Source organism: Typha angustifolia, chromosome 15, assembly GCF_048772165.1.
Source record: "Typha angustifolia cultivar Huaian chromosome 15, ASM4877216v1, whole genome shotgun sequence".
Classification (NCBI taxonomy): Eukaryota; Viridiplantae; Streptophyta; class Magnoliopsida; order Poales; family Typhaceae; genus Typha; species Typha angustifolia.
The window spans coordinates 16298219-16323380 of record NC_133253.1 but is presented as its reverse complement, the minus strand read 5'-3'; the positions used below and the strand labels follow the sequence as shown (position 1 = coordinate 16323380).

Here is a 25162-nt window from a genome sequence, read left to right as displayed (position 1 = left end):
TTTCCAGTTCTTACATTCTAGAATCTATATCTAGGTTAAAAGGCTTGCAGGTTTATATTGCCTAATCTTTATCTATTTTTTTAAGATGATGTTATCTTTAGCAAGTCTCGTTTCCTTGGTGCTTTATCTCCATATATGTAGTTTCGACATCTATCAGGATCATTTTCATCTGTCTCTTCAAAATCAAACCTCAAGTTGCCAGAATTTGCCAACCCTTTTCCATTGTAGTGCTTCTTGGTTGACATGTTTTAAGATAAGTGTAGTCGTTTGGTTCTTTTTTCAGCTTATAATTAGCTTGTAACGTGAACCAACTACAATGTTTGCAGCTTGTGTTTCTACCAGGTTCTCTGGTGTTCTAGATTATTTCAGTTTGTTGTCTATATTAGAAAATTTATAGCACTGCAATTTGTGACCTATACTTCAAAATGCTCTCCGACACGTTATTAGATCGTCGTCAATGGTGTTTCTTTAATTCATGTAAACGGTGGTCTAAACCTTGCAGAAAAATATTCGTTAATCCCACCGTAATAATAATACCGTTGGTCTGAAATTGTATCACTATCACTGTTACTAGCATAGTAAAAGTATCATGACATACTCTTTTACGTTAAAGAAAAAAGTCTCATGCTATATGGCTACTACAAGAGTGGAGATCTCAAACGAAAGCAAAGGTAGCATTAGTCAAAATCAAAAGAAAGCTTGTGGACGAGTCCGAAGATATGCAATCTCCACCTGGAGGCGGCGGTGGGCGGAGGTGAGGAGGCTGCGAAGCTCGAGGAGGAAGAGGGGGAGATTCCTGCTTGGGGGGACGAGGAGGACGAAGGGGCACAGCAAGAACCCCATGGCGAATAGAATCGGGATCATGGGAGCTAGTGTTGCTCTTCTTCTCTAGTCTGGAAAGTGCATGTGTCCTCTTAATGCCAGCCACAAGCTTCACTAATAAATAGCAAACAGGTAACTCGAGTCAGTAGGTGGTTTGGCTTTGATCGGCAGATGAGAATGGAGGGTGTATTGGTGGTGGGGTACGGTTGTTTCTATTGATGTCTCTAGAATATGTCACAAAAGTAACTTTGTGCACTTTATTCTTGACATTTTTACATGATTGCCACTAAAACTTTCTAAATATCATAATGGCCATAGAGATATTTGTGCTCTCTCAAAAATGTTATTTAGTTAGTTAAATTTAACTAATCATGGTTAAAACTAGCATTAGATTATTTTAAATATTTCAAAAGATATCTAATACTTTTTACCTAATATCATAGTACAAGAAAATATATCTTTTGTATACAAGATAAAAATTGTTAATAAATATTTATGCTTTAATCTTCAAAAAAGAATTATACTTTGATCATTTAAATGTACTTATCTACCTTAACAATAACTGTTAGGATAAAAAACAAACCATAATGGTATGAAAGAGTCAAAAGATTTTAGGTGCAATTATAATATTTCAGATTTGAAAATTTTAGTGGCAATTATGTTTTAAATAAAAACTTAATTCTAATGACCAAAGGTTTCACAAAAGCACGTGTGATTTCTGCTGTATAAGAAGCAGCTTAAGCATGACGATTAACTTGTATCATAGCATAGCAGTTTTGAGCCATTAAACAATAGGAAGAGAGATTAATTATTTGACAGTCTCCAGTTTAACTGTTAGGAAAGAACATAAAATACAACACGAATTATTATTACATCACATCTAAAGCTTGCAAAGGCTACTAAAATGACTTTTTGAAGGCTTACAAGTATTAAAAAGGGAGTGAGATCTGAGGAAAAAGTACATACTGAGGAACGAGCCCCTCGAAAGCCACTATACGTTTGCTCATACTGCATGGATTGCATTGCTGTTACTCTTGCTCAGATCTGACCTGGTTGCTGATGGATTCTGGTGAAAGGCTGACTGCCTGGAAGTGGCGGAACCAAGAAGTTTAAGGGAAAGAGCTGATGGCTTCATGCAGCTGGAAGCACACTCACCTATTCGGAGGTTCGACATACCCACGACTTGATCTACATCACCAGGCTCCTTCAGGATGACCGGAATTGGCTTTAGGATCTCATGATTAGTCTCCTCCGTCTCCTTTTCTTTTGCAGGAGTAGCAAGATTTGGAGGCCAGAAATGTAACGGAACTGGAACGAAGGCAGGGCAGAACGCAGCTGGCACCATCTGCACCGGTTTATTGTTATATGGGATGTTTTCGTTTTGTACTAGAGGATGGTTACCTGGTGGAGACGGAGCAAACCCAGATCCTTTATCTTGACTAAGATGTAACGATGGCAACTGATATGAACTTTTGGCCATGCTAGGAGGAGAGTTGAGCAAGAACTGTTCTTCGAGAACCGGAATATGGCACATTGGCTGTGAAATGCAAGAAAGAGCAATAGAACAATGGAGGCATAGTTAGTTTATCAAAGCAAGAGGAAAGGCTATATGAATGAGAAAGTAGAAGCCAAGGAATCATACCATTTCAGGGGCCATGTCGAACAAGCTTGACCGCCTCTTCCGCCTAACTGCACTTGTCTGTCGAATGAAGTACTTCTGGGCATGGCTGGCAACCTGAGTTGATGTCCTTGACACGACAAAATTTCGAGCTATCCCGCGCCAGTCGCCTTTTCCCAGCTTCTGCAGACCCAGTAAAAACATTCGGTGTTCTTCTTCAGTCCATGGAGTGCCTGGAGTTACGAAAGAAACAAAAGTGTTCACCAGTTACATATTAACATGGCTATCATGCAAACATGCATACCCTCTTACTCTAACAAAAATGGATGTAGAACAGTTATCACCCTCTAGATTGCTATATGATAGTATGGTACGCTAAAAATATCCAAAACTCTTGAAGATGGACCTCCCCAGGTTTTCAAAACAAAGCATCTTCGGAAAGATGAAGAACAAAGTTTCTACTATGCAAGCAATTGATTCAACATGAAGTAATCATTAAGTTAACTAAAACTTAGTGTTATCATCAGATCTTAACACTTTGCATAGACTAACAACTAGGAGGGATAGCAATGGTTTCCAATGTTCACATAAATCTGATTTCATGATGGAAATATTTCGATTTTTATCAAATTAATGTCATCGTCTGATCCTGATAATTCACACAATCTGGACGTACCAAATGCTTCTATCAATACTGTAGAGAATGACGAATTAATTGGGGGAAGATAAATAAGGGAAACAAACAATAATTAAGTGGGACCTATTACATGGACAGCAGGGAAAAAAATTTCAGAAACAAACAAAAGAAATCAAGACACAAAAACAAGCAAACAAGAATTCACAGGTGGCCCTTGTTTCAAGGAAGCTAAGTTGCATCCAACCTCAACTACTTAGTCTACAATAATGTCTTTTAACATTTTTCAGAACCTGTGTTCATGTCCAGTCGCATTTCCTCCATAGCTAACACTGGTGCACTTGCAGTTGGAACTTGAAAATTATGGACAATTTACTTCCAACTTTGTAAAACAAGTGAAACAAATTGGAGCCATTGATCACTCCTGGAACAAAATCCAAGGGAGCATTTCTCCTCCATTCAGTTGTTCATTCATTAACATTGTCATATAGTGTCATTCTCTAGGTGCAAACATGAGAACTTATCCTCAGATAATTGATCTGAGGTATATTTGCAAGGCAAATGATTTAGGGAGTGGTATGCAAATACGAATATAGTGTGGGCTAATCGACAACTAACGCTGCAGAGGTTATATGTAAAAAAGAAATCCAAAAATAAAAAATGGACCAGCAAGATAACGCTTACCTACATAAGCAATTCAGCTACAAAATGTCACGCCTGTTATTGCACCATATTAACAAACATATATCAATTGGAAGCATATGATGCCCCATTGATTGCCATTTTGCCGTCGACTGACAAACTTTTAGCAACTTACTAAGTTGATCAGCTCAACATGAAACAATCAAAAGCACTACCATATTTTAAGGGCAGTATGTATCATCACCCATTGCTTTCACGTAGAAATGCATATAAAATTTAAGAAGTAAACGCTCTGGATAGCATAGTATGAAGGGATATCCTCTAAGGTTTTAGCTAATTATTAATATATGACTCAAATATCCGGCACGGAAGGGCTAATTTCTATATTTTAAAAAAAAATTAATTGGTAGTAATAAAAGATAACAAATGCGAATGGGTAGAAACAAAATCTTTATTTACTAGGCAGCACGTCTTTAAAGCAAAACGCCACCGATTAAATGACTGCGAGATGAAGGGAAAAAGTTTCGGATTTTTTTTCTTAGAATTCAGCTAACAAAACGGATTTGAGTGAATAAACTGCTCACCGAAATTTCCATTCAAAATACGAAAAGAGGTCGGAATCTTAATGCCGCTCAAGTTTGAAAGCAAAAAAATCAACTTCAAAGAGTACACCGATACAGGGGAAGCAAAATAAATAGAGGCAGGCATATAATGCCACCGACGAATTAAAGAGAAGGAAACTATTTTAGCACAAAAATCCAAAATTTTAGCTCAAAAATCTTCATAGAGGAATTGAACAGAAGGAATATCACAAAAAACCAAAGACACACAAACAATACCAACAACGAGTTAAATCAAAGGAAACGACTTTACCCGGAAATAGGAAAAGGAAATTCAAGCAAAAAAAGAAAGAAAAAAACTGAAGCAGAATGAGAACGGAAAGGTGACAAATGTCTGACCTTTCTTCCGCTCATTGCGGCAATTCATCGAGCAGGAGGAACGCGCGGGATCGTCGGAGGCATAGCCTCCCTCTCCATCGCCGGATTCTCCGGTTCCGGCGGCGCCGGCGGAGCAGGAAGAGGAGAGGCAACTCATGCTTGCGCTCTTCTTCATGGGCCCCACGCCCTCGGTGAGCCGAACACCGAACAGTCTCACTCCCCCCGCCCGCGCCGGACACGTCCGTGCGTTGTGTCCGTTGTTGCTGCAGTTCGAACACCGCCTCGTCATCTCGTCGTCACCGCCGCCGTACTCACATCCCCCGAGCATGCGACGACATATGGAAGGAGAGAACTCGGAGGGTGTATGCTTGTGCTGTGCGGTCTATGTATTAACAAGGTTAGAGCAATCCGACACCTTTTTACAATTAATTACAAAAAAGCTACGAATCTTAAAATGCCTGAATTATATATTTGCCCTTGACGTTGTTCAAATTTACATCCCGCAACCAAATTACGAGGATGACCTGGCTGTGTCCGGCGTTACACAAGAAAAAGATGCAGACGTTATGCGTTCTCGGCCTTAGGAATTTCCTACGGTCGAAATACTCTGTATATTTACAGAACGACAAGTAGATCGGTCGCAGAAAATCTTTGCAACCCGGGTAGCATGTAATCAATCGTCTACCTTTAAACTTCGAAACGGAAAAGCGTGGTGCAGACGAGGCATAGGCGCCCGTAACGGCGTTACTTCGTGGCGATGAGTCCACGTGGAAAGCCATGCTGGCAGCTTTTGCATGTAGTTGTAGAACATCAAGATTACCTAAATGCCCCCCTTTCCCTCAAAACATTTATAGATGTGGGTTGGTGCTGATATGCTATCCTCCGGAATCTGGATAAGAACATTAATATGTCGTTGGATTTTCTCGAAAACTGGGTTTGGTTGGCTAAGAAAATTCTTGAGCAGTGAACCGAGTACACGTTTAAGTAGCTAATCGACACACGTCGTTGTGAACCACGTGGATTAGGTGGGTAAAGGAGTTTGGCGAATGGAAACGGCTGCCCCTGACTCAGGCCCTGAGTGGATTTTTTAGTGGGAAGTTGATTGTCTGCAGCCTGGTATGCTGGAAGTCATTGCAGTCGGTATTTGGCAGCATTTAGTTCGAAGACACATCATACTGCTCAAAACCTTGAGATGTACAGAATTCAAGCCCCCTCTCATAGAGATGGTGGGTTCAATTCCCTGTTGACATTAAAGTTAATATTTATTAAAATGTTAGCTGAATACAGCTCATTTTACTCTCCTTTTTTTTAAATGTTATATAATTATATGATTTGAATTCGTTATGATTTATTTTTAAGGAGAATTAACTCAGTTGTTGAATCTATTTATTGGGAGAGAAAATCTTTTTATCTAATTTATAATTAGTCTATAAACTTATCATCTATTAATTAAATATAAAAAAAAGAATATAGTGTCACTATAACTTAGTGACTCCCTCCTACTGATTTAGAACGAAAAGTCATTAGTTTAATTTTAGTTGAATTTTTTTTTAATTAATATTTACTAGTTTGGGCCTATTGTGATTTTTTCTTTCGAAGAGTTGATTCTTTTGTATTATATTTTTATTATTAGCCACAAGTTCATAATGTATCAACAACAATCAAAAAAGTACTGTTATAGGCGACCACTGTAGTAGTAGTTAGGCCATGTAGTCCATTGAGATTGATATTTGATAGAAAATTTTTGTGCAGTCTCAAAAATGCATTTAGTATTTTGATTATATTTTTATTTAGGAAAAGCTCATGGGCATAAAGATTGATTAATGCACTAATAATAGTTTGGTACACAAATTAAGAGGGGGCATAGCATGATGGTTATTTAACACAAAATATCTGCTTAGTTGCAATAATAGACAGCATAATAAGAAAAATAAAATATCAAGTTCGAGGACAAATAATGATATACAACAAAAGAGTACGGCCCTAGCTAATTCACAAGAGTAAAAAGTTAAAAAGTGAGTTTATGATTCCATCACAATGCGACAATTAAAAACGCAATCTCACAACTCTACAACAAAATAATAAAGAAAAAATAAATACTCTCTCCAAAGTTTCGAAAAATAGTATAACGCTACAATCCAAGCTAGAAATCTAACAATATGCAGCTCAATGTGGCATTGGCCAAAAAAAAAAATATCCAATAAGCCTCTTCATAACTAAATCCAACCCGCCCTCGCACCACCCACATATATTGGCTTTCACCGCTATAATCCCAACTACCTCAATAAGGCCTATGAGTAGAACGTCAAGAGCGCCCTCTCCAATTCGTATCCAGCAGTCAAATCACTCCGGCAAAAGCGTAAGCTGTGCAAGGTAGGTCAATCACGACAAATAGAGAGAAATGAGGGGAGAAAAAGATCAACCTCTTATATCCGATAGAAGGGAAGAGTAGCAGCAATGACAGTGATACAGTAACACCGACGACAATGTATGATAGCAATAGCAGGATGCGGCAGCACAAAAGAGTAGAAAACTGAAGAAAAGGATAAAAGGAAGAAATGAAGGCATCCACTCGTTGTTGGACTTCATCGGCAACATAAGAACAAATTATAAAAAGATGAGAAAGAAGAGATGAATGAGACAGAGAAGAAAAACCACACAATGAGAGGAAAAAAAAAAGTCGATGACGACTATGCACAAGAGGGATTTCTTACGGGAGAGAGGAGAAGCGAAAAGTCCGACCATCCCGGACTTCTTATAATTTGATGTTTTACTTTAAAATTATAGAAAGATAATAAATTTCCCCCGTTGACCGTCACCATCCATATGCTTAGCTTAGGATAAACGAAAAGAAAAATGAGGTGACATTGGCATTTGGTACAAATGATGTATCTATGTCGGTCTACTATTAAAAAATATAAAAAAGAATCTACTCATAATGTTTATATATTACATAGTATATTAGTTAAATCAACTTTAATTTGATGGACGCACGACGAAGACTTCCCTTAAATCGACAAAAGCCCACACAGAGGTGGTTTCTCACAAGTATACTTCATCAGGAAGGAAGGTGGTGTTAGTGTGCAAATAGTTTTGTAAACGAGCAAATCTCTTTTACTTTTCAACGTTTTGGAGAGACAGGTGACAAGCACCCCCTGCCTGCCTTAATAATGATATCTAGGAGAATATTCTATTAAGTCATAATTGTTTATCATCAGCTGATCCATATGATAGTAAGAAGTTAGTGACTTAGGGTAATGCAATTAGTAAAGATAATAATGGGTTATATTGCAACATAGATATGTAGGATAAATTAGACTTGCCATTATTCCTACCATCATTATATTAAAAAAAAAGAATTTAATAAAACTTTCACTTTCATTATTATCGTCGCATTCTTTAAACTATCATATTACCAATGAAATACTAAATAATTAAAATATCATCTCTTTTTAAAATATTTATTAATTTTTACATAAAAAAATATTTTTATAAATTACACGTTATATTTTATTTATTTTATTTCTAGCGATAGTTAGATACTTCAGTTAAATCTACTATCTATCTAAATAGGCATCCATTGACCTAAAGATACACTTGATTAAGAGTAATATGTGCGAAAGATTGTAAGAGTATTTTTTTTTTCTTTTTTCCTTCTTCTATTAACTGGATGGAAATTTAAGTGTTAGTTAATTCTTATTGATATCCTTTAAAAGGTCTAAAGATGTAGTGTTCTAAGGGGTATATACATAAATATCAACTATAGAGGTGTATATATATAAATATCAACTTATCCTTGTATTTAGAACCATCGAAGTTTGGATGACAACCGGAAGAACCTGAAAAATAAACATATTTTAAGAATAAAAATAGGTTTTTAGATCTCCCTTCCTGAAATGAAATTTCTCGTCACTCCTGGCCACCGCCTTATATCGGATACACAAATAAGCGAACGAGAGAGAGAGAGAGAGAGAGAGAGAGATGACGAATTCGAGCACTACGCTAAATTGCATCGATCTCGCCGACCCCGACATCGGCAAATCGGTTGCGGTTCTCAAGCAGGTCCCTCCTCTTCCGATCCCTCTATTTTTGTCTCTTTATTTCTAACTAATTCGAGTTCGTCTCTTCGTTCGTTCTCTTATTTGATTTGTTCGAATGAATCCTGTTCCCGCTCGTGGTTATAATATCGTTTTTTTTTTCCTTTTCTTTATTCCTGTTTATTGGAAGAGTTGTGTTGCTCTCTTGCTGTTGGGAAATCGAATAATGATGAGTTTCATCATGTTCGTTTGATTTTAATTATTGAATCTCAAGTTCTACTTGTATTATGTGGTCTTGGTTAAAAATTGGCATGTAGTTGTTTATGTTTTGAATAGAATTATAAACTGTTGAGTATTAGAGTTTGAATGGTTAGTAAGTTAATTACGAAAAATATATTGATAGATAGAATGACAGTGGTTTACGTCAATATGCTAGTTAGTTGGTTACATGTTGGAGGCTTCATGTACCTACAAAGATAAACTAGAAGGTTATGCAGCTCTCAGAACTCAGAAGTTACTACATTTGAGAGAAAGAAAAAAAGAGTAAAAGCCAAGAGGGGCGGAAACTTATATGAACGATGATAAGATGGGATTAAGGTATCAGAGAACCTTAGTTCTCTTCTTTGTCCTATTTACTTATGTTGTCTCTCTTTAGCCGAGATGGCTAATTTGAGGGGTCTGAAGTTTCAGGTCTTAATTTGAATATGACCAACGATATTATATAGTGCCTGTAGGATATATTTCTGTTCATTTCATCTAGGAGAAATCCAAAGAATATGCAGGTGTTTTTACACGTTCTCTATGTAATCTATTTCACACGTTATCATTCAAATAGTCAATAATGTTTTTTTTTATTTCTTTATTTATTGCAATTAATTGAAGGCAGTGTTTTTGCACGTTCTTTATGTAACTGAGTCCTATATTCTTTTTTATGATCTCAATTGTCAAATTCTTGTAGCTTTCTTACATTTTTTTTTCTCCCTTACTGTGAAAGAAGTTTATGCTCTGTGGTTTTATTTTAAAATGCATTTTCTTTATTCATTCTGCTGCAGGCATGTCTGGATTCAGGATTCTTTTATGTGGTTAATCATGGAATAAATCAGGAGTTCATGGATGAGGTTTTCGCCCAAAGTAAGAAATTTTTTGATCTGCCTATAAATGAAAAGATGAAGCTTCTGAGGAATAAGAAAAATCGAGGCTATACTCCTATTCATGATGAGATTCTTGATCCGGATAATCAAGTCAATGGTATGTCTTTGAAACATGCTTGATGATGAATCACAGCTGTAGAGTAGACTTTGTATTTCTGTATTTGACTTGCATGCACATTGGCATTAGCTCTTGCTGAACTATGAATTTCCTTCATAATTTATGTAATCTCCATTAGCTTTATTTCCTAGGTTGATGTATGATGTTACACTGTTTTGAAGATAATTTCGTTCCTAGGTGACTACAAGGAAGGATATTATATTGGTATTGAGCTACCTGAAGATGATCTAGAAGCACATAAACCATTTTATGGGCCAAATCAGTGGCCTTCCAAAGGTAAATTACTCAAGTCTTTCAGATATACTCTTTTCCAAGATTATGAAATTTGAAGCAAGTTAGAAACCTTTTATTTACATCATTGTAGTGAATTATATTGTCATGTTTTTTCACTAACATTTGATATTAATGTTCAATTATTAGTATTTAATTCCAAATTTTGGATTATGACTATATGATGTCATTTTATTTCTAACCCTGTAACCTAGGATAAGTCAGCTATTTATCTATTTAAAGTGGACTGTGAATGTTAATTTTTCCGGCTTATATTTTCTCTTCCCACTAAATTTCAAGTTGAAGGATCCTGCTTGCTTGGTGCATACTGCATTAAGGTGTAGTTAGAGGGTTGACTAATGTTATCTGCCAAAAGACACAGAAAAGTGCTCCTCCCCGCCTTCTCTCATTCATGTTTTATTAAAGTAAAGTAAGCTTTGTGCATATATATCTATTTGGTTTGGATATTTGCTTTCATAAGCATGATACACTGAGTGTGACATACTTGTATCTTTGTCCTTTATAATTTGATCTTGCTTTTGCCTTTTAAGATCTATTACCCAGATGGAGGGAGGTGATGGAGCAATATCACAATGAGGCATTGTAAGTTGTCTTGTTCTTTTGCACTTAATCAAGAAAATAAAAATTATTTTGCTACTCTTCTTTAACCTTATTATGCATCTCGCTGTTACAAATGTGAAATGTCTATGCTGTCATTCAGTTAATTGAAAGGTTAAGGCGACAGAGGGGGTGTAACATCTCTAATTTTTGTATCTGTGGAAACAAGTAGAACTAGTACCTTGATGTGTGTACAGTTGATGTACAAAGTCATTCCTTTGTTTCTTCTTATATCTTTAGGTACATTTACTTAGGCTTTATCATGTAGATTGGCTAATAAAATGTGCAGATGTATAATGTGACATATTTGGGTAACTGTTTGTTGTTTGACTGAGTTAAGAGTAAGTATGCATAGGCATTTAATTTTCTATCTTCCCTCAATTTTTACAAGTTTACAGGAGGGTAGCACAGGCCGTTTCTAGAATCATAGCTCTTGCGCTCAACCTAGATGTCAGTTTCTTTGATAAGCCAGAAATGCTTGGGAAACCCATTGCAACTTTGAGGCTCCTACACTATGAAGGTGTAAGACTAAGTTACAGGTCATGCCTTTGTCTTCTGATGTTCAGAAAGATTGATTGTTATAATACTATCATAGATTTCTGCCCTTTTTATCAGGTAAGGTTTCAAATCCTGCAAAAGGAGTGTATGGAGCTGGGGCACATTCTGATTTTGGCTTGATCACTCTCCTAGCAACTGATGATGTTGCAGGCCTCCAAGTAAGAAGTTGAAAGAAAAAAAAACTGATTACACGTCAAACTTCCTCCTCTATAGTGGAGTATTTTCATGAACCCAATACCTACTTCTTTTGGCGTAGATATGCAAAGACAAAAGCGCCCAAACTCAAGTATGGGAAAACATAGCACCATTAAAAGGGTGAGTTTGTTTAGTATGCATTTCTTTTTCTTAGTCCGTAGCTATTTCCTTCTCCTATTTTTGATTGTGCTAGAATATTTGTAGCATATATTAATCGATCAAATATCTGACAATATATTGTTGATATTATCGTACTATTTTTCTCTATTGAAAAATTATCCAAGAGGAACAATTTTATGTACTGTGTCACATTTTTAATGCTGTCATTTTCAGCAGCCATTTACACTGCTGTCTTCATACTACTGATAATGGGTCACTTGTTGCTCAATTTGTCTTCTGTTATATTGTTTAACTCGTTGACCTTATGTACTGTTTCCTTTCATGGGAATCTGAGTATTCTGAAGGATGGCAGAAGTAATGGGAGAGAAAAGGAGATGAAAGAAAGAAGTTGGAAAATCACATCAGTCTTTGCTTGTGTTATCTAGGACACAAGCAGAGGATGTCATTAATAAGAGCACAAGCAGTTCACTGAATAATGAGCTAGGCCCCATTGAGCATGAATAAAGAAGCATTGAACTTGAAAAAAACATATTAAGGATCTTGTTTCACGCCACTTATCTCATTGGTCAGGCTACATAAGTTGTCCTTAGATACATATACCTCATGTATATACTTCTTCCATATTATAGCTGGAAAAGATATCTTAACAGGAGGGCCATCTTTTATATACCACCTAGGATAATCATTACTGATCTTTGCAAATGAAGTTGTAACATTTTGCATTTGATTGATGCTATTAGATGTGTAATAGTTCAAGTACAAAAAATGGGAAAAGCAAAAATTGGAAGTTGTATTATGTATGGTTTTGCGTTATGCAAATTCTATGAATAATATTATAATAGATATCCAGTACATAAATCAGAATGTCACCTCCTTTCGCAGAATTTGCTTCTTGAATTTCTTTTTTTTTTTTAATTAAAGGAAACATGAGAAGTAAATAACAGAAGCTTAGAGTGCACTTATCTAGATAGACAATCGGTAGTTTTTTCACATCATAAGAGCTAATACCATGATTCCATGCAAGGATTGTCATGCCAGTGGCATGTCGCAGCATGCCCAACGTGCCAGTGTGTCATTGGCACGCCTCTAATATCTCTTTGCATATTTTTAGTTTTATATACGTATTAAAGCATGCATTAGAGTTTTTATCTCTAAATAATGTTGCCAATGATCTACTTTGTACAAAATATATCAGTAATCAAGTAGGAATACGTACACATAATATGATTGAACACATTCACTAATTGATAATAGTTTAGTAATTTACAAAAAAAATAATCTTATCAAATAATTTTTAATTATGCTGAAATTTTAGTTCAAAATTATAAATTTTGGATACAAATCAACTCATATGGAGTTAATCTAACCAAGAATTGTCATGCCAATACTCAGTCGACACAACATGTGTCGGTCAACACGAGTTATGCTGGCTTGGCACTCCTTTGTATGCTAGTGGCATGCATTGACATTGCATGCCACACCTCTAATATTTCTTTAGTCTTATATCCCTAAAAAGTCTCTTATTACATATTTTTAGTTTGAATATATGATTTAGAGCCTATTTTAGAATTTTTTATCCTAGTTTGGGATGAGCTTAGGCCCAAAGTAAATTTACCATTTTACCCTTGATAAGACCAAATGGCAAAACTTATCATTTTGTACCTAAAAACCTGCATTTCCTACCTACAAGCAGACATTGTGTACCTACAGATAGGCATTGTATTCCTATAAGCAAGATTGCTTGTGTACCAACAATATTGCTTACCTACAATCAGACATTGTGTACCTATAAGCAGGCATTGTTATCTATAAACAAGTATTGTGTATATAGAGATAAGCGTTACACAAAATCATAAAATTGGACACGTTTTGAAAAAGAATGAATGGAAGTGAAGGGTCATTTTTAATAATATTGAGCTAGATCTATCATTCGCATCCTCCAAATTAATTTTTAAGTGTAAAACAAAGAAAATACTTAAAAGAATGAAATAAAAGTTAATTCTTTTGTTGGGATTTGAAGAAGAAATCTTGCATTCCTCCTTAATCTCCTTGCTTTCTCCACTCTATCATTTCACCTCAATCTCTATTTTTAGTAAAGTGGCTGCGAAAGGCCTGAAGCATCTTTATTGGGTCTCTTTGGTTAACCCTTAATGGGTAAGTACAATTTGTTCAACACGGCCTAAAGTCCGTATCTAGTGGTGATTCTTCATTGGCACAGGCCATAATTGAGTCTAATATGTTTCTACCATTGAGTTTAATATGTTTCTACACTGATATTGACCCAATTTTGAATTTTTTTAAATATTTGGGGGAAATCAGAATTTTCCTTTGATTTCTATATTTTGAAGTATTTTTCATAGATGTAGCATCAAAATACTAGATTTATATAAAATAACTCATAGATTTATATAATATAACTCCTACAAATAATAAATTTAGCAAAATTAAGCTAGATTTATCATTTTAGATCTTTTTGATTTTATATAATGGTCTCAAGCCACACATATTGAGTGTCGTCCGATACTATACCTATATTGGATGAAACAAGCTTAGCATGGATCAATAAGGCAACCTTCAATTCTGTGAGTTTGTGCAAGGTGATGTATGACGGGCATTCAACTGCAGGGTATGTTAAAATGTAATAGATGGTTTTCTTTTTCCTTTTAATTGGGCACTATAATTTGGACCTTAAAATGATGAAAGAATGTACAGAGAAGCAATGTGCAAAGATTTCAATGCCTGCTGCACGTTGTAGAAATTTATGCATTTGAGCTCATTATTTTGAGGTTTGTTCGGTAATAGGATGTATATTGTACATTGTACAGCTCTTTACTATCAATCTTTCAGGTTGTTAAAGGGTATTATCATATTGTGAATTTATGATATTATCTTTCCTTTTGGATACATATGAATATTATCCTTCTTTTAATTTCTTTTTGTACATCGTACAGCTCTTGTAAGTCTGAACTATTTTTATTGGAAAGTATATTCATGTTGTTTGAATTTCTTGTTGCTCTGCCTTGCAGAGCATTCATTGTCAATCTTGGCGATATGCTTGAGCGTTGGAGCAATTGCATTTTCAGGTAATCATCTTCCTTTAATGGGTGGTATTGTACTGGATTTCAGATACAAGTTGTTTGTCATTCCATTGAGGTTTGCAGGTTGTTATTGAGATACTTATGTCAGCTTCTTTTCTTTTTTAAATAAATCATGGGTTCATAAGCTAATTAATAGCTAGATAAAGGGACACTTAATTTGATGCATATGTTGGGTAATTAAGTTAACCCTCCTAAAAAATAGGCCACAATATTGGATAAACTACCCTTAATGTCTAAGGTGAGATATGAACCTACAACTGTTGTTATTATACGATGGGATGCCAAGTCACTTATGTTAGTGATTGGGCCTTTGTCACTTGTCAGCTTCTTTTGAGAAGTCAGTAAATGTTTTCTTTTTTCATTTATGGCTTCTACAATAATTTGTTGTTAAACATATCAGTGATTTTTTGTAAGTTTTTTCCAATGACGCACTGACTAATTGTCAAGCATCTTGCGATTAATAGAAGACTAGAAAATAAATGTGAATATAACATTGCATGGAAAACCATTTAATTTGCATCTAGTTTCAGAAAATGAGTGAAACGGTTATCTAGCTTATTTCCTTTTAGCATTTTTTTTAAAGATTTGTATCAAATCATGCATAAAATGTTTATAAGATTGCTTTTATATTTGTAGGTCAACCTTGCATCGAGTAGTTTTGGATGGACGAGAACGCTATTCTGTAAGTTCTTAAAAAATTTCTACATCATCTCTGTAATAGTCCAATCAGTTTTGTTGCCTTCATATTCGTTCCTATTGCTGAATCACTCCAGCTGAGCAGATAATTTAGTTGATTTCAGCACCTTCTTTTTTGCAATGTGAGGTTATATCTGGCATTCCTGGATCAGTATAACATGTATTATCACAAGGCCTCAGCTGGTCATTTCTGCTGACTGCATTATTATCTGCTTTTGCCCTCAAATCCTATATAAATCTACATCATCTAGGAAAGAGGGAGAAAAATCAATGTAACAGTTGAAAACCATTTCTCTGCGGAACTTAAATGATGAATATTTACTGCATAACAAATTGATCGTGCATAACTTAAATGATGGAAATTAGCACTACAAATGAGATCATTTAGACCTTACCTATAATAACTCTTCTGGTATAACTTTCACAAGTATATTAGTGTTTACTTCTGGACAAGATTGAATGTGATGTATTCATTTGTCTATCTTATTGGAGCAGATTGCATATTTTGTGGAGCCAAGCCATGAGTGTCTAGTAGAGTGCTTGCCGTCCTGCAAATCTGAAGCCAACCCTCCAAAGTAAGTTTCACTAGAATATTTTCAGCCGAAACCTTATTATTGGTGTGAAAGACAACCCAGACCAATTATATTTCACTTGCATTGTGCACCCACATTCTGTTTACATCGATGGTTCACTTGAGTTTGCCCTGCTTACTTCTCTATATCATGTTATCATATGCATTTACTATTTGCTGACGACCATTTTGATCAGGTTTCCTCCTGTAACTTGTGCAACATACTTGTTCAAACGATACAAGGAGACACATGCTGACCTGAGTACCTATGGTGAGCATCATCAAACCTAAAAGAGATGCCAAGTTTCTTTCCATTGGAAAGAGTTCCAAACGTGGTACGACATTTCTTCCTCCAAGATCCTCGTAAAGTATATTCTTATGGGATCTTCGCTTTATATTATAAAAGGTAGTTCAGATAACAAATGAGATGATGAATCTAAATGATACATCATTTCATTCTCATGTATCCGAGGGTCAAAACTCACAAGTCTAGCAATGGCTAAGAGACCATGCATATAAATAAATACTGTGATACTTTCGTTCAAGTTAAGAGCACAGAATTGGTCAATGCAGAAGTATGTGCAGATAATTTTTCTTTGGAGCTCATACCAAATATATATTACGTTCGAATGTCATCTCTCTCAAAGAAAAAGAAAAGCATTGGAGCTTCTCTACTTTTAGAACAAGCTCTTTGGTCAACAAATCTTCCTTAGGTTGGAAAGATGGATGCTTTGATTGACATACAATTCTCTTAACGGTAAGCTGTACATTGTACCATCTCTCAAGTTGTGACTGACAACTAATGTGCAACTGATGGTTTTTTTTTTTAAGACTAACGAAGGGTAAAAGACAATATACATCAAAATTGTCAAAATTTTAACCTTTTTACCCTTTAGCTTCTCTTCTTGGGGTGTGTCAGAGTTTACAAACAAAAAATAAATAAATAGGGATTTGATTCATATTACTTGCCGATTCCAACAAAGAAAGAAGATCCAGTCTGACTGATTGGTTCAAATTATATGGGCATTTTGATTCTTTCATATATTAAATATTTGTCACACAGTCAGTCGATAGGTCAGAAATCTATTGTCCGAAAAATAAAACTTAAACAGAGGCGCTACGAATTCAGGCTACTCCAAGGGGGGTCGAAATATATTTTCTGATAACATAGAGATCAAAATACAAGGCAGTGATTATAATTTTACCTTCTTAATATAAGCAGAATGCCTGCTTCTGTAGAAACAAATGTAAGACTGTTGACTTTATGACACTTAAATAATAAGTAGAAGCTATTTATGTGAGGTAAATCATGTCTCAGCAGTACACTGGTATGAACCATGCCAAACAATGCTGGAAGACCACAAACAGCTAACAAACTAAAATACTATGACTGCAGAATTGATGGATCCTACATTTACCGATAACTGTGATAGGCGGGGGTGTACATGCAGCTTTCTGCATATTCCACCAAGTTTTCAGGGCGAGGGAGACGAGTAGCCAAACCTACAAAGAGAGGTATTATGAGTTAAAGAGGGGCATAAGAGAAAAATGCACGAGTGAATACGGCACATACCAAGTTCATATGCTTTAGCAGCAACGTTTGCAGCAATGTGAGCAGAAATCTTTCTGATATTACTGAAAGGAGGGTAGATCAGTCCTTTATCGAAGTTCTCCTGTGTGACCTGTTCTGCTAAAGCTTCCGCTGTTTCAATTCAAGAGAAAGGGTTGATGAGTAACTAAATTATTGCCCATTTCGTAGCATGTCAGGAATTTCCTGAGTGATATTATCCAACATTAATCCTAATCCAATTTCAAGACTCTTGAGTGACATCATGGAACAATTTTCCAGAACTGCGGTGCAACTTGCACTTGAGGAAACAAATTAAATTCAGCGAAGTGATCTAAACAGGCCTAATAGCATTGTATAAGGGGTCAGAGTGACAAAATAATGCTAGGAGCCTGACCTACAGTATCACTGCCCTCACATTAGCAAAAGGCAACTTCTAACTAAACATGTTGTGATATGAATACGGAATTCAGGACACATTCAGATGCTCTGAGATTTACTTACAGGCAGCAAGAAGCATGTCATCATGCACACGAATGGCTCCAGAAATGACCAGACCAAGACCAAGTCCAGGGAAGATATAAGCATTGTTTGCCTGAAAGAGCAAGGAACCGAAGATGCAAAAGGAAAAAAAATCAGTCTCGGCATCTTAACTATTTTCCAACAAAAATAACCTTCACAGTTGCTTCCAGAGACAGATGAAAGTTCAAACCTGGCCTGGCACGAAAGTTTTTCCATCATATTCAACAGGATGAAAAGGACTCCCACTAGCGAAGATTGCACGACCCTATAAATAGATGGAGGCTTTAGAAAGGTGTTTCTGGATTAAAAGTGGACTACTATAGAAAAGGAAAAAAAATTCTTAATAGAAACAGGAGCAACCAAAATGCAAGATTCACCTTGCTCCAATTATATGCTTCCTCAGCAGTACATTCAGATTGCGATGTTGGATTTGAAAGGGAAAGAATTATTGGTTTCTGTAATCCATGTCCATAAAATTTAGGGTAAGTACCAACTGAAGCTGAATGGAAAAGGATAAGTATGAATAGTAACTACAATACATCACCTCGTTAAATGAAGCCATGGCTTCGACTACATCTTGCGTGAATGTTTTTCCTACTCCAGAAGTTCCAATTAACACAGTTGGCTTGATAGCCTACAAGAACCAAGATATATTAAGAACCCAAGTACCTTGCAATCTCATGAAAGCAAGCAGATTAGAAAAAATTTAATTATGTCACATGACAGAGTTTAAACATATGGTCAATTTGCCACTAACAGTGTCCCTGCTTCTACCCAAGTCAGCAGGTAGAATTGCCCTGTTATAAGACGGTCACAGGATCAAGTGACCATGTTTTCTGGATGCACGGACTACATGTATTCTAACAGGGACAAGGCTATTACTGCTAGGAATGAATCTTCCAGTAGCCCCCGAAGTGGGTTATGTAACTCAGATATAGGCAGAGTATTAGCCTCATTGTCCATACAACCCAACTTGTATCACACCAAAAGAATTGTCATTAACAGCAAGAAATATTGTTAGACCATTATCAACACCAGTAGGCAACCTAGGATATAGCAGCTGAATGATGTTCTGGATATCTTCATATAGGAGAAAAGGGAGGTAACATGGGAGGATCATGTTTGAGACTTCCTTACCTGGACAGCATCTAAGAGGTTGTTGATAGTTCCATGCTCATGTGCCCAAGGTTTCTTGAAGTGTTGAAGGGATTCCTTCCTGGAGCTCACAATCAGTCCCTACATAGGATGAAATGTGTTGTAGGTTGATAGACAAAGTAAGATAAATCCATAATGACATGACATAAAGGTGGTACAATGTCTCCTTGAGTCTCTACCTTAGAGTCCACAAGCCAAATCTTCTTACGGCATTCTTCAACTGGAGCATTTGTCTGAAAAATTTACCAAACCATAAAAATATATATATACAAACATATGTGATATGTAAATAAGTGAATATATTAGTATCATATGCGACTCGGAATCTGAAATAAGCAACTAGAAGATCGACATTATTTCTTTCTTGCTCTCCTTTTTCTTTTGGAAGGAAAATGCTATAGAGAATTAAGGTCCAATACCTGTCTTGACATCTCAAGGGCGATGAGTTCTGCAATACCAGTTCCAGCCTGCAGAGACCACATAAAATTCGAGGGATAATTTAGAGGTCATTCTGGATTGACTATTTTAGCAGGAACAAAAATAGTTCTAACAATGGACACTAATCAAGAGTTCAATGCTACACTTCTATCAAAAGTCATCAGCTTGGCTGTTTAAGAGTAAATCACTCGTTGACTTAATTACATAAGAATAAAAATGCCTGACAGCCTATTCTATGGGTGCCAGCTGGCTGAATTGGTGAAGCCAATGAGTAATACCAGAACCATAATGAATCCACCCATATCCTATTGTTGTCCAGGAATCCAGAGAGAGACAAGAAAGAAAGAGAGGAAAAAAGAATCAATTCGTCATCAAGTTCAAGAGAAACTCCAAGATGTGTCGGAAACATTAGATTTAAGAAAGCGTAGATATAAGTATAAAATTGTTCTCATAATTTTGTCTTTATATGCTACATCTACTGTTTGCTAGGAGGGATAAATTTACTAGGTTCATCTCTTTTTTCTAGAAGTAAGTTGGTATCCTAGAGTGGAAAGTGAAAGTTCTACTGACGGGTATCAACTAATGAAGTAGGTTCAAGATCCAAACTCAATAAAACATAGTTGTTTCATCTAGTTGGTCTGCAGACCCGAACCTTCACAACACTAGGATATTTGTTAAATAACAGTATTCAGTGGCATTCAGGTTAAATCAAACAGTTGGTTTGAAATCAACTTTTGAACACTCCATTCGATCAGCTAATTCTTTTCCACACATCATACAGACAGTTTAGACCAGGTATTTTAGTGCGCATGGCAGATTTCCTATTGGAACTGAACAGGTTTTATATTTAGAATGCTGGACCAGACAGGTTTTTGTATTTATAATGTTGGATGGAACAATAAGCAGTATGTAGAAGAATGAAGAAAAAAATAGCACAAACCGACTAACCTCACCAGCACCAAGGAACAAGTAAGTATGCTCTGCTAAGGTCCCACCAACCAACTTCAGTGATGCAACCAGACCAGCAAGGACTACAGAGGCTGTTCCCTGCAGCTCTCAAATTTGATTTGTAAGAAACAGAACTAATTGAATTTAACAAATTAACAATGAAATGCCATTCTGAGTTGCAACAAGAAAAAAACAATACTTTTACCTGAATGTCATCATTAAAGACAAGATGGGACTTGCTGTATTTTGCAAGCAAATCGAAAGCATTATGATTAGCGAAGTCTTCAAACTGTCAGAAAAAATAAAGTTAGTGAAAATTATTTACAGTAAGAATATTTATTTAGATTTCCTGTGTGACTAAGGATCGCAGATAATCAGTGTTTTGACTGACCTGAATAAGGACTTTCTCCCCATAATTCTGCTTAACAGCAGACATGAACTCATCTAAGAGATCAGCATATTCCTACAACATATAAGTTCAACAATTTATGTATAGAGTTATAGACTTAAGTCCTAGAATATCTACAATTCTGCATGTGTACAAAGTTATATTTTACCTGCCCTCTAGCACGCTTTTGCCTTAACCCAATATAGAAGTCATCATTCAGCAATTGCTCATTGTTTGTACCCACATCAATTGTTATGGGCAAGCACTGAAACGAACATGAAGAATATTATAGAACAGTATATCATCCAGCTACAGTATTCTAATCAGAAGAGACTCCAAACACATATTTACAGTGGACAAAAGAAGCAACAAGATTTTCTGAGCAAATACTGCTAATTACTGCAGGGCAACTTAAGGAATGAAGCACTTACAGCAGAAGGACGAAGTCCTCCAAGGGCAGTATAAAGGGAGAGCTTGCCTACAGGAATTCCCATCCCCTATACCATTCAAACTTCATTACATTACTAAAGAAAGTTTATCACCTGATTATATTAAAATAACAAAGTAGATATTAACCTGGCATCCAAGATCTCCAAGACCCAAAATGCGCTCACCATCTGTTACCACAATAACTTGAATGTTCTTCTCAGGCCAGTTCTTGAGCACCTCTAGAATCTTTCCCCTGCAATGCCGTTCAGTCAGTCATGGAAAAGACATAGAATGGTTGTGTAAATAGCAAGGAAACAAATCATAGAACACACTTCTCTTTTAAACTGATATATAGACCCTGCGGACGTCTGAAAATGCTGCCATATTTTTGGCAAGCCTCACCAACTGTGGGAGTGTAAACAACAGGAAGCAGCTCCTCGACATTATCAATTAGAAGTTTGTAGAAAAGCCTCTGATTCATCTCCTGAAGAATCATATGATTGTTAAGACTCACCCATTATAACTAAAGATGAAATTTCATTCAATACTCAGTATTGTTGAATATGTTATGGTAGGAAAACTACCTCGCAATATTCCCAGATCAACCACACATAGCACTAGAAATGTTCAACTAACACCCTGGATGGCTGGATCAAATTTAACCAAGCAAAGACCCTAACACAAATGGATCAAAAAGAGAATGTTTCATTCTCTTTATTTCTAACAACTACTAATTAATTTTCCCTTTGTTCGTATAAGTGTTCAAGTGCTTGGTAAGGAACTCGGGATGGATTAATCACCCGATTTAAGTTGGATTCATATTGCTAGGTTCTTATCAAATGGACCTAGGATTTTTGAGTTACTTGGTAGGTGACTAACTAAAGGTTGACAATTTTAAGGAAATGTAAGGCTCAGTTTAGAAATAGCTATCACTAATGCAGGGTGCTAAATAAAATATTGCTATACAAAAAAGAGTAAACGACTGAATCACCTGAAGGTCCATCATTGCCATGTAACGCTGCAGGGGAACCTTATATTGGCGAATATTGTGCATGAGCTTCTTTACCTGAGAAACCAATAAGAGAAAGCAGGAAAATGAGCATAAGTTCTAAACTACAATAAGAGAATGTATAACTCTTGAAAGCATGGATTAATACGAACCTGAAGCTCTTGACTCACTACAGCTGGAGGCAAGAGGCCCCGCAAGTAGTGTGCATCTCTCTCCTTCTCGCTGAATGCTAGCCCTTTGTTGTGATGTGGATCCCTTAGCAAAGTGTAGCCGCTGTTGAGCAATAACAAATCATATCAATCACCATTGTCGAATTCAATGATTCTGAGGAAGAGTGACAATAATTAACATAATTATATCAAAAAAATTATTGAGGCTGGGAGTCAGGACAAAGACCGATCCACCTACATCCCAAAGAGCCCACACGACCTATATATATAACAAGTATAAAGACCTCACATGGCCAAAGAGCACGTCAATATAGTGACATAACGAGAATTATATCAAATAAAAAAAATATATATCCGTCACAAGCATACACAAATAGGCTACTACTTCCATTCTAAGATGGCCGGGGAAAAAAATAGGGTAAGATCTACCGCACATTACAAGGAGCCCGCCGACATATAGAAAACTATTCTAGATCTGGAACGCCACAAACTACTACATACATCAATGAAGCGACAAAAATGGCAAATCAAATTAGAATAAATAAAGCAAGCAAGCGATGAGATCGAAGGAGGTGAGATGTGACCAGATCCAACCTGGCGACGGAGAGGGTCCACGGAGTCACTTGCTGGTCCTCCGTGGCGCTGTCCTCGCCGTACGTGTCCTCCACGCCGCCGCAGACTGTGCTTTTCGGATCCAGCATGGCCTCCAGCTCATCCTCGTGCGTCGCCGCCGCCGACTCCATCGCGATCGCCCTCGAGCTCGCCTGGCAGCGCACACCCGCCGCCCTCACCGGTAAGGTTACCGCCGCCGGTGCTCTCCTCCGCGGGGTACCGAGACTCCTGATGCAGCTCTCCTTCCACCTCTGTTCTCGAAGCAAGGAAGGAAGGTCAGACAACGACGAATCCCCATTTATTCCGATCCGATCGGAACTGTTACTAGTCTCGATCAAGATTAATTGCAAAAATTAAAGAAAAGAAACAGAAATGCGGGCAGATAGCTTTCAGAATCGCGATCATCCTTGGTCGGGGATCAGCTGCAAGATACTAGCTTGGGTAATTATTAGAAGGGGAAGGGGGAGCTTTACCAGAGAGGCGCTTCCGTTGAGCGAGAGCATGGCTAGAGAGAGAAAGAGAGGAGAGAGAGAGAGGTGTCTCCTTTCTCTCTCTAACTCGGTGTTTCCAGCAAAGAACGGAGAAAGAGAGAAGAGAGGAGAGGGAAGACGAGGAGGGTGGGTTTAAATTGAGTTCCAAGCTTCCCAGTTTTAGGGTGAATAAAATACAAGAAAAACCCCACGGCGACATCCGATCTCAGGAATAATTTAACGCCTCGCATCCCCTTTGGTTGAGCATCACATCAACCAAGTGAGAAGGGAAACAACTTTAAAACTTGGCGTGAACTATAGTATGCCACGTCGCCTTCTGCAATTAACGACAGGTGGGTCTGTTATAGGTAGGGGTGTAACTAGCACCGTTGGATTGAGCGGTGGTGCGTGATTTGGACGGCTGACGTGATGGGGGGAGGGAGTTGGCTGTGCGGCCAAGTGCAGCGTCGCTGGGTTTGGTCGTCGGAGTACCCAATGTCGGATCGTGCTTTGCAGTTGGGAGCCGTGCGCACGCGGCGGATAGCTTCTACACACACGCATTTTCTAATCGACGAATGTGACGTTTTTGCCCCCCTCCAACTACTACTTTCGCTTTCCCCCCTTTCAATTGGTGGCATTTGCAGCACAAACTTAGAAACGCGGTGGATTTTCTTTTTTAATCGGGAAAATTATATTTTTGTTACCCTTTGAATTTATTTTTAACTCCCTATAATTTTATTCTGCATCCTTTTACATTACATTAAAATAAGGTTTTAATTTTAGATATATAACAGTAAAGCGTTAAAGCGACATAAATAAAAAATTATTTTATTTCTTATGAGTTAGTTTTTCTAAATTATTTTGATGAAATTTTTTGATTGGGTGATGATTTGATCCATTTTTATTTCAATTGTTCTTCTTCTTTTTTAATGCCAGATCCATTGATTCTTGAGTGGATTGGAGAATTAAGGCCTTAGTAGTAGAGTTAAATGCAATGGTGATTGATGAGTGGGACGATATGAACCTCAACCACTTAAAAGAGATCGCGGGGTCTACTAGTTAATTTGACTGCTGTAATCGTGGTTACGTTCGTTCCACAACCAACGCTTTAATTTTGAGGGGCCAACCCACCCTCGGAACCAATCAATTATTATTCTTGATGTCGATATGCCCACTGGCCATATTATTCCACTGTTCAGTGCATTGATCCAATCAAAATAAGTAGGATCGTGACATTATATAGTTGCTCATTTCCCCCTGTCCATTTAGGGACCATTTTAATTTATTCATAATTTAAAACCACCTCATTTTTTCAAAAGATTATGTGTAAAGTCATATTAGTACGGGTGAAAACTTTCACGGATCTGA

The 25162-nt window shown here is 36.8% G+C and overlaps 3 protein-coding genes across 5 annotated transcripts; 1 reads left to right on the top strand and 2 right to left on the bottom strand.

Moving 5' to 3' along the window:
• Positions 1-620: 620 nt before the first annotated feature.
• On the bottom strand, positions 621-5052 carry LOC140777459 (transcription factor MYBS3-like). Of its 2 annotated transcripts, XM_073121595.1 has the most exons (4): positions 4676-5052; positions 2465-2673; positions 1789-2359; positions 621-936 (listed from the first exon to the last, which is right to left on the bottom strand). In XM_073121595.1, the coding sequence occupies exons 1-3, from the start codon at positions 4980-4982 to the stop codon at positions 1826-1828; spliced, it is 1050 nt and encodes a 349-aa protein (XP_072977696.1). In that variant the 5' UTR covers positions 4983-5052; the 3' UTR covers positions 621-936; positions 1789-1825. The 2 variants fall into 2 exon arrangements, with proteins under 2 accessions (XP_072977696.1, XP_072977695.1); XM_073121594.1 differs by lacking the exon at positions 621-936 and having other exon boundaries at positions 1580-2359; positions 4676-5051.
• Positions 5053-8500: 3448 nt separating this feature from the next.
• Positions 8501-16631, top strand: LOC140779723 (azadirone synthase LFS-like). 2 transcript variants are annotated; one of them, XM_073124959.1, is made up of 11 exons: positions 8501-8716; positions 9744-9939; positions 10138-10236; positions 10782-10833; positions 11247-11387; positions 11444-11564; positions 11663-11721; positions 14748-14804; positions 15456-15501; positions 16011-16090; positions 16284-16631. In XM_073124959.1, exons 1-11 carry the CDS (start codon positions 8636-8638, stop codon positions 16375-16377), a joined length of 1026 nt encoding a protein of 341 aa, XP_072981060.1. In that variant the 5' UTR covers positions 8501-8635; the 3' UTR covers positions 16378-16631. The 2 variants fall into 2 exon arrangements, with proteins under 2 accessions (XP_072981060.1, XP_072981061.1); XM_073124960.1 differs by having other exon boundaries at positions 8505-8716; positions 11247-11368; positions 11464-11564.
• A 598-nt stretch (positions 16632-17229) lies between these two features.
• On the bottom strand, positions 17230-23957 carry LOC140779722 (NADP-dependent malic enzyme-like). The gene is made up of 20 exons (XM_073124957.1): positions 23798-23957; positions 23307-23575; positions 22695-22815; positions 22525-22599; positions 21866-22017; positions 21681-21786; positions 21536-21601; positions 21274-21369; positions 21108-21179; positions 20922-21005; positions 20717-20815; positions 19750-19797; positions 19510-19563; positions 19313-19411; positions 18720-18809; positions 18553-18630; positions 18366-18440; positions 18158-18248; positions 17660-17788; positions 17230-17589 (listed from the first exon to the last, which is right to left on the bottom strand). Exons 1-20 carry the CDS (start codon positions 23825-23827, stop codon positions 17501-17503), a joined length of 1923 nt encoding a protein of 640 aa, XP_072981058.1. The 5' UTR covers positions 23828-23957; the 3' UTR covers positions 17230-17500.
• Positions 23958-25162: the final 1205 nt, after the last annotated feature.

What these genes read in the sequence shown, in the direction of transcription:
- LOC140779723 (XM_073124959.1), top strand. Translation starts at nt 8,636, where the DNA reads ATGACGAATTCGAGCACTACGCTAAATTGCATCGATCTCGCCGACCCC. An exon ending in ATGATGTTGCAGGCCTCCAA is followed by an intron (nt 11,565 to 11,662) that starts GTAAGAAGTTGA and finishes CTTTTGGCGTAG; the next exon opens with ATATGCAAAGACAAAAGCGC. An exon ending in TGGAGCAATTGCATTTTCAG is followed by an intron (nt 14,805 to 15,455) that starts GTAATCATCTTC and finishes TTATATTTGTAG; the next exon opens with GTCAACCTTGCATCGAGTAG.
- LOC140777459 (XM_073121595.1), bottom strand. Translation starts at nt 4,982, where the DNA reads ATGCTCGGGGGATGTGAGTACGGCGGCGGTGACGACGAGATGACGAGG. An exon ending in CCGCAATGAGCGGAAGAAAG is followed by an intron (nt 2,674 to 4,675) that starts GTCAGACATTTG and finishes TCGTAACTCCAG; the next exon opens with GCACTCCATGGACTGAAGAA. An exon ending in TCGACATGGCCCCTGAAATG is followed by an intron (nt 2,360 to 2,464) that starts GTATGATTCCTT and finishes TGCATTTCACAG; the next exon opens with CCAATGTGCCATATTCCGGT.
- LOC140779722 (XM_073124957.1), bottom strand. Translation starts at nt 23,827, where the DNA reads ATGCTCTCGCTCAACGGAAGCGCCTCTCTG. An exon ending in TAGTGAGTCAAGAGCTTCAG is followed by an intron (nt 22,600 to 22,694) that starts GTTCGTATTAAT and finishes TTGGTTTCTCAG; the next exon opens with GTAAAGAAGCTCATGCACAA. An exon ending in GGGAGAAAGTCCTTATTCAG is followed by an intron (nt 21,006 to 21,107) that starts GTCAGTCAAAAC and finishes TTTTTCTGACAG; the next exon opens with TTTGAAGACTTCGCTAATCA.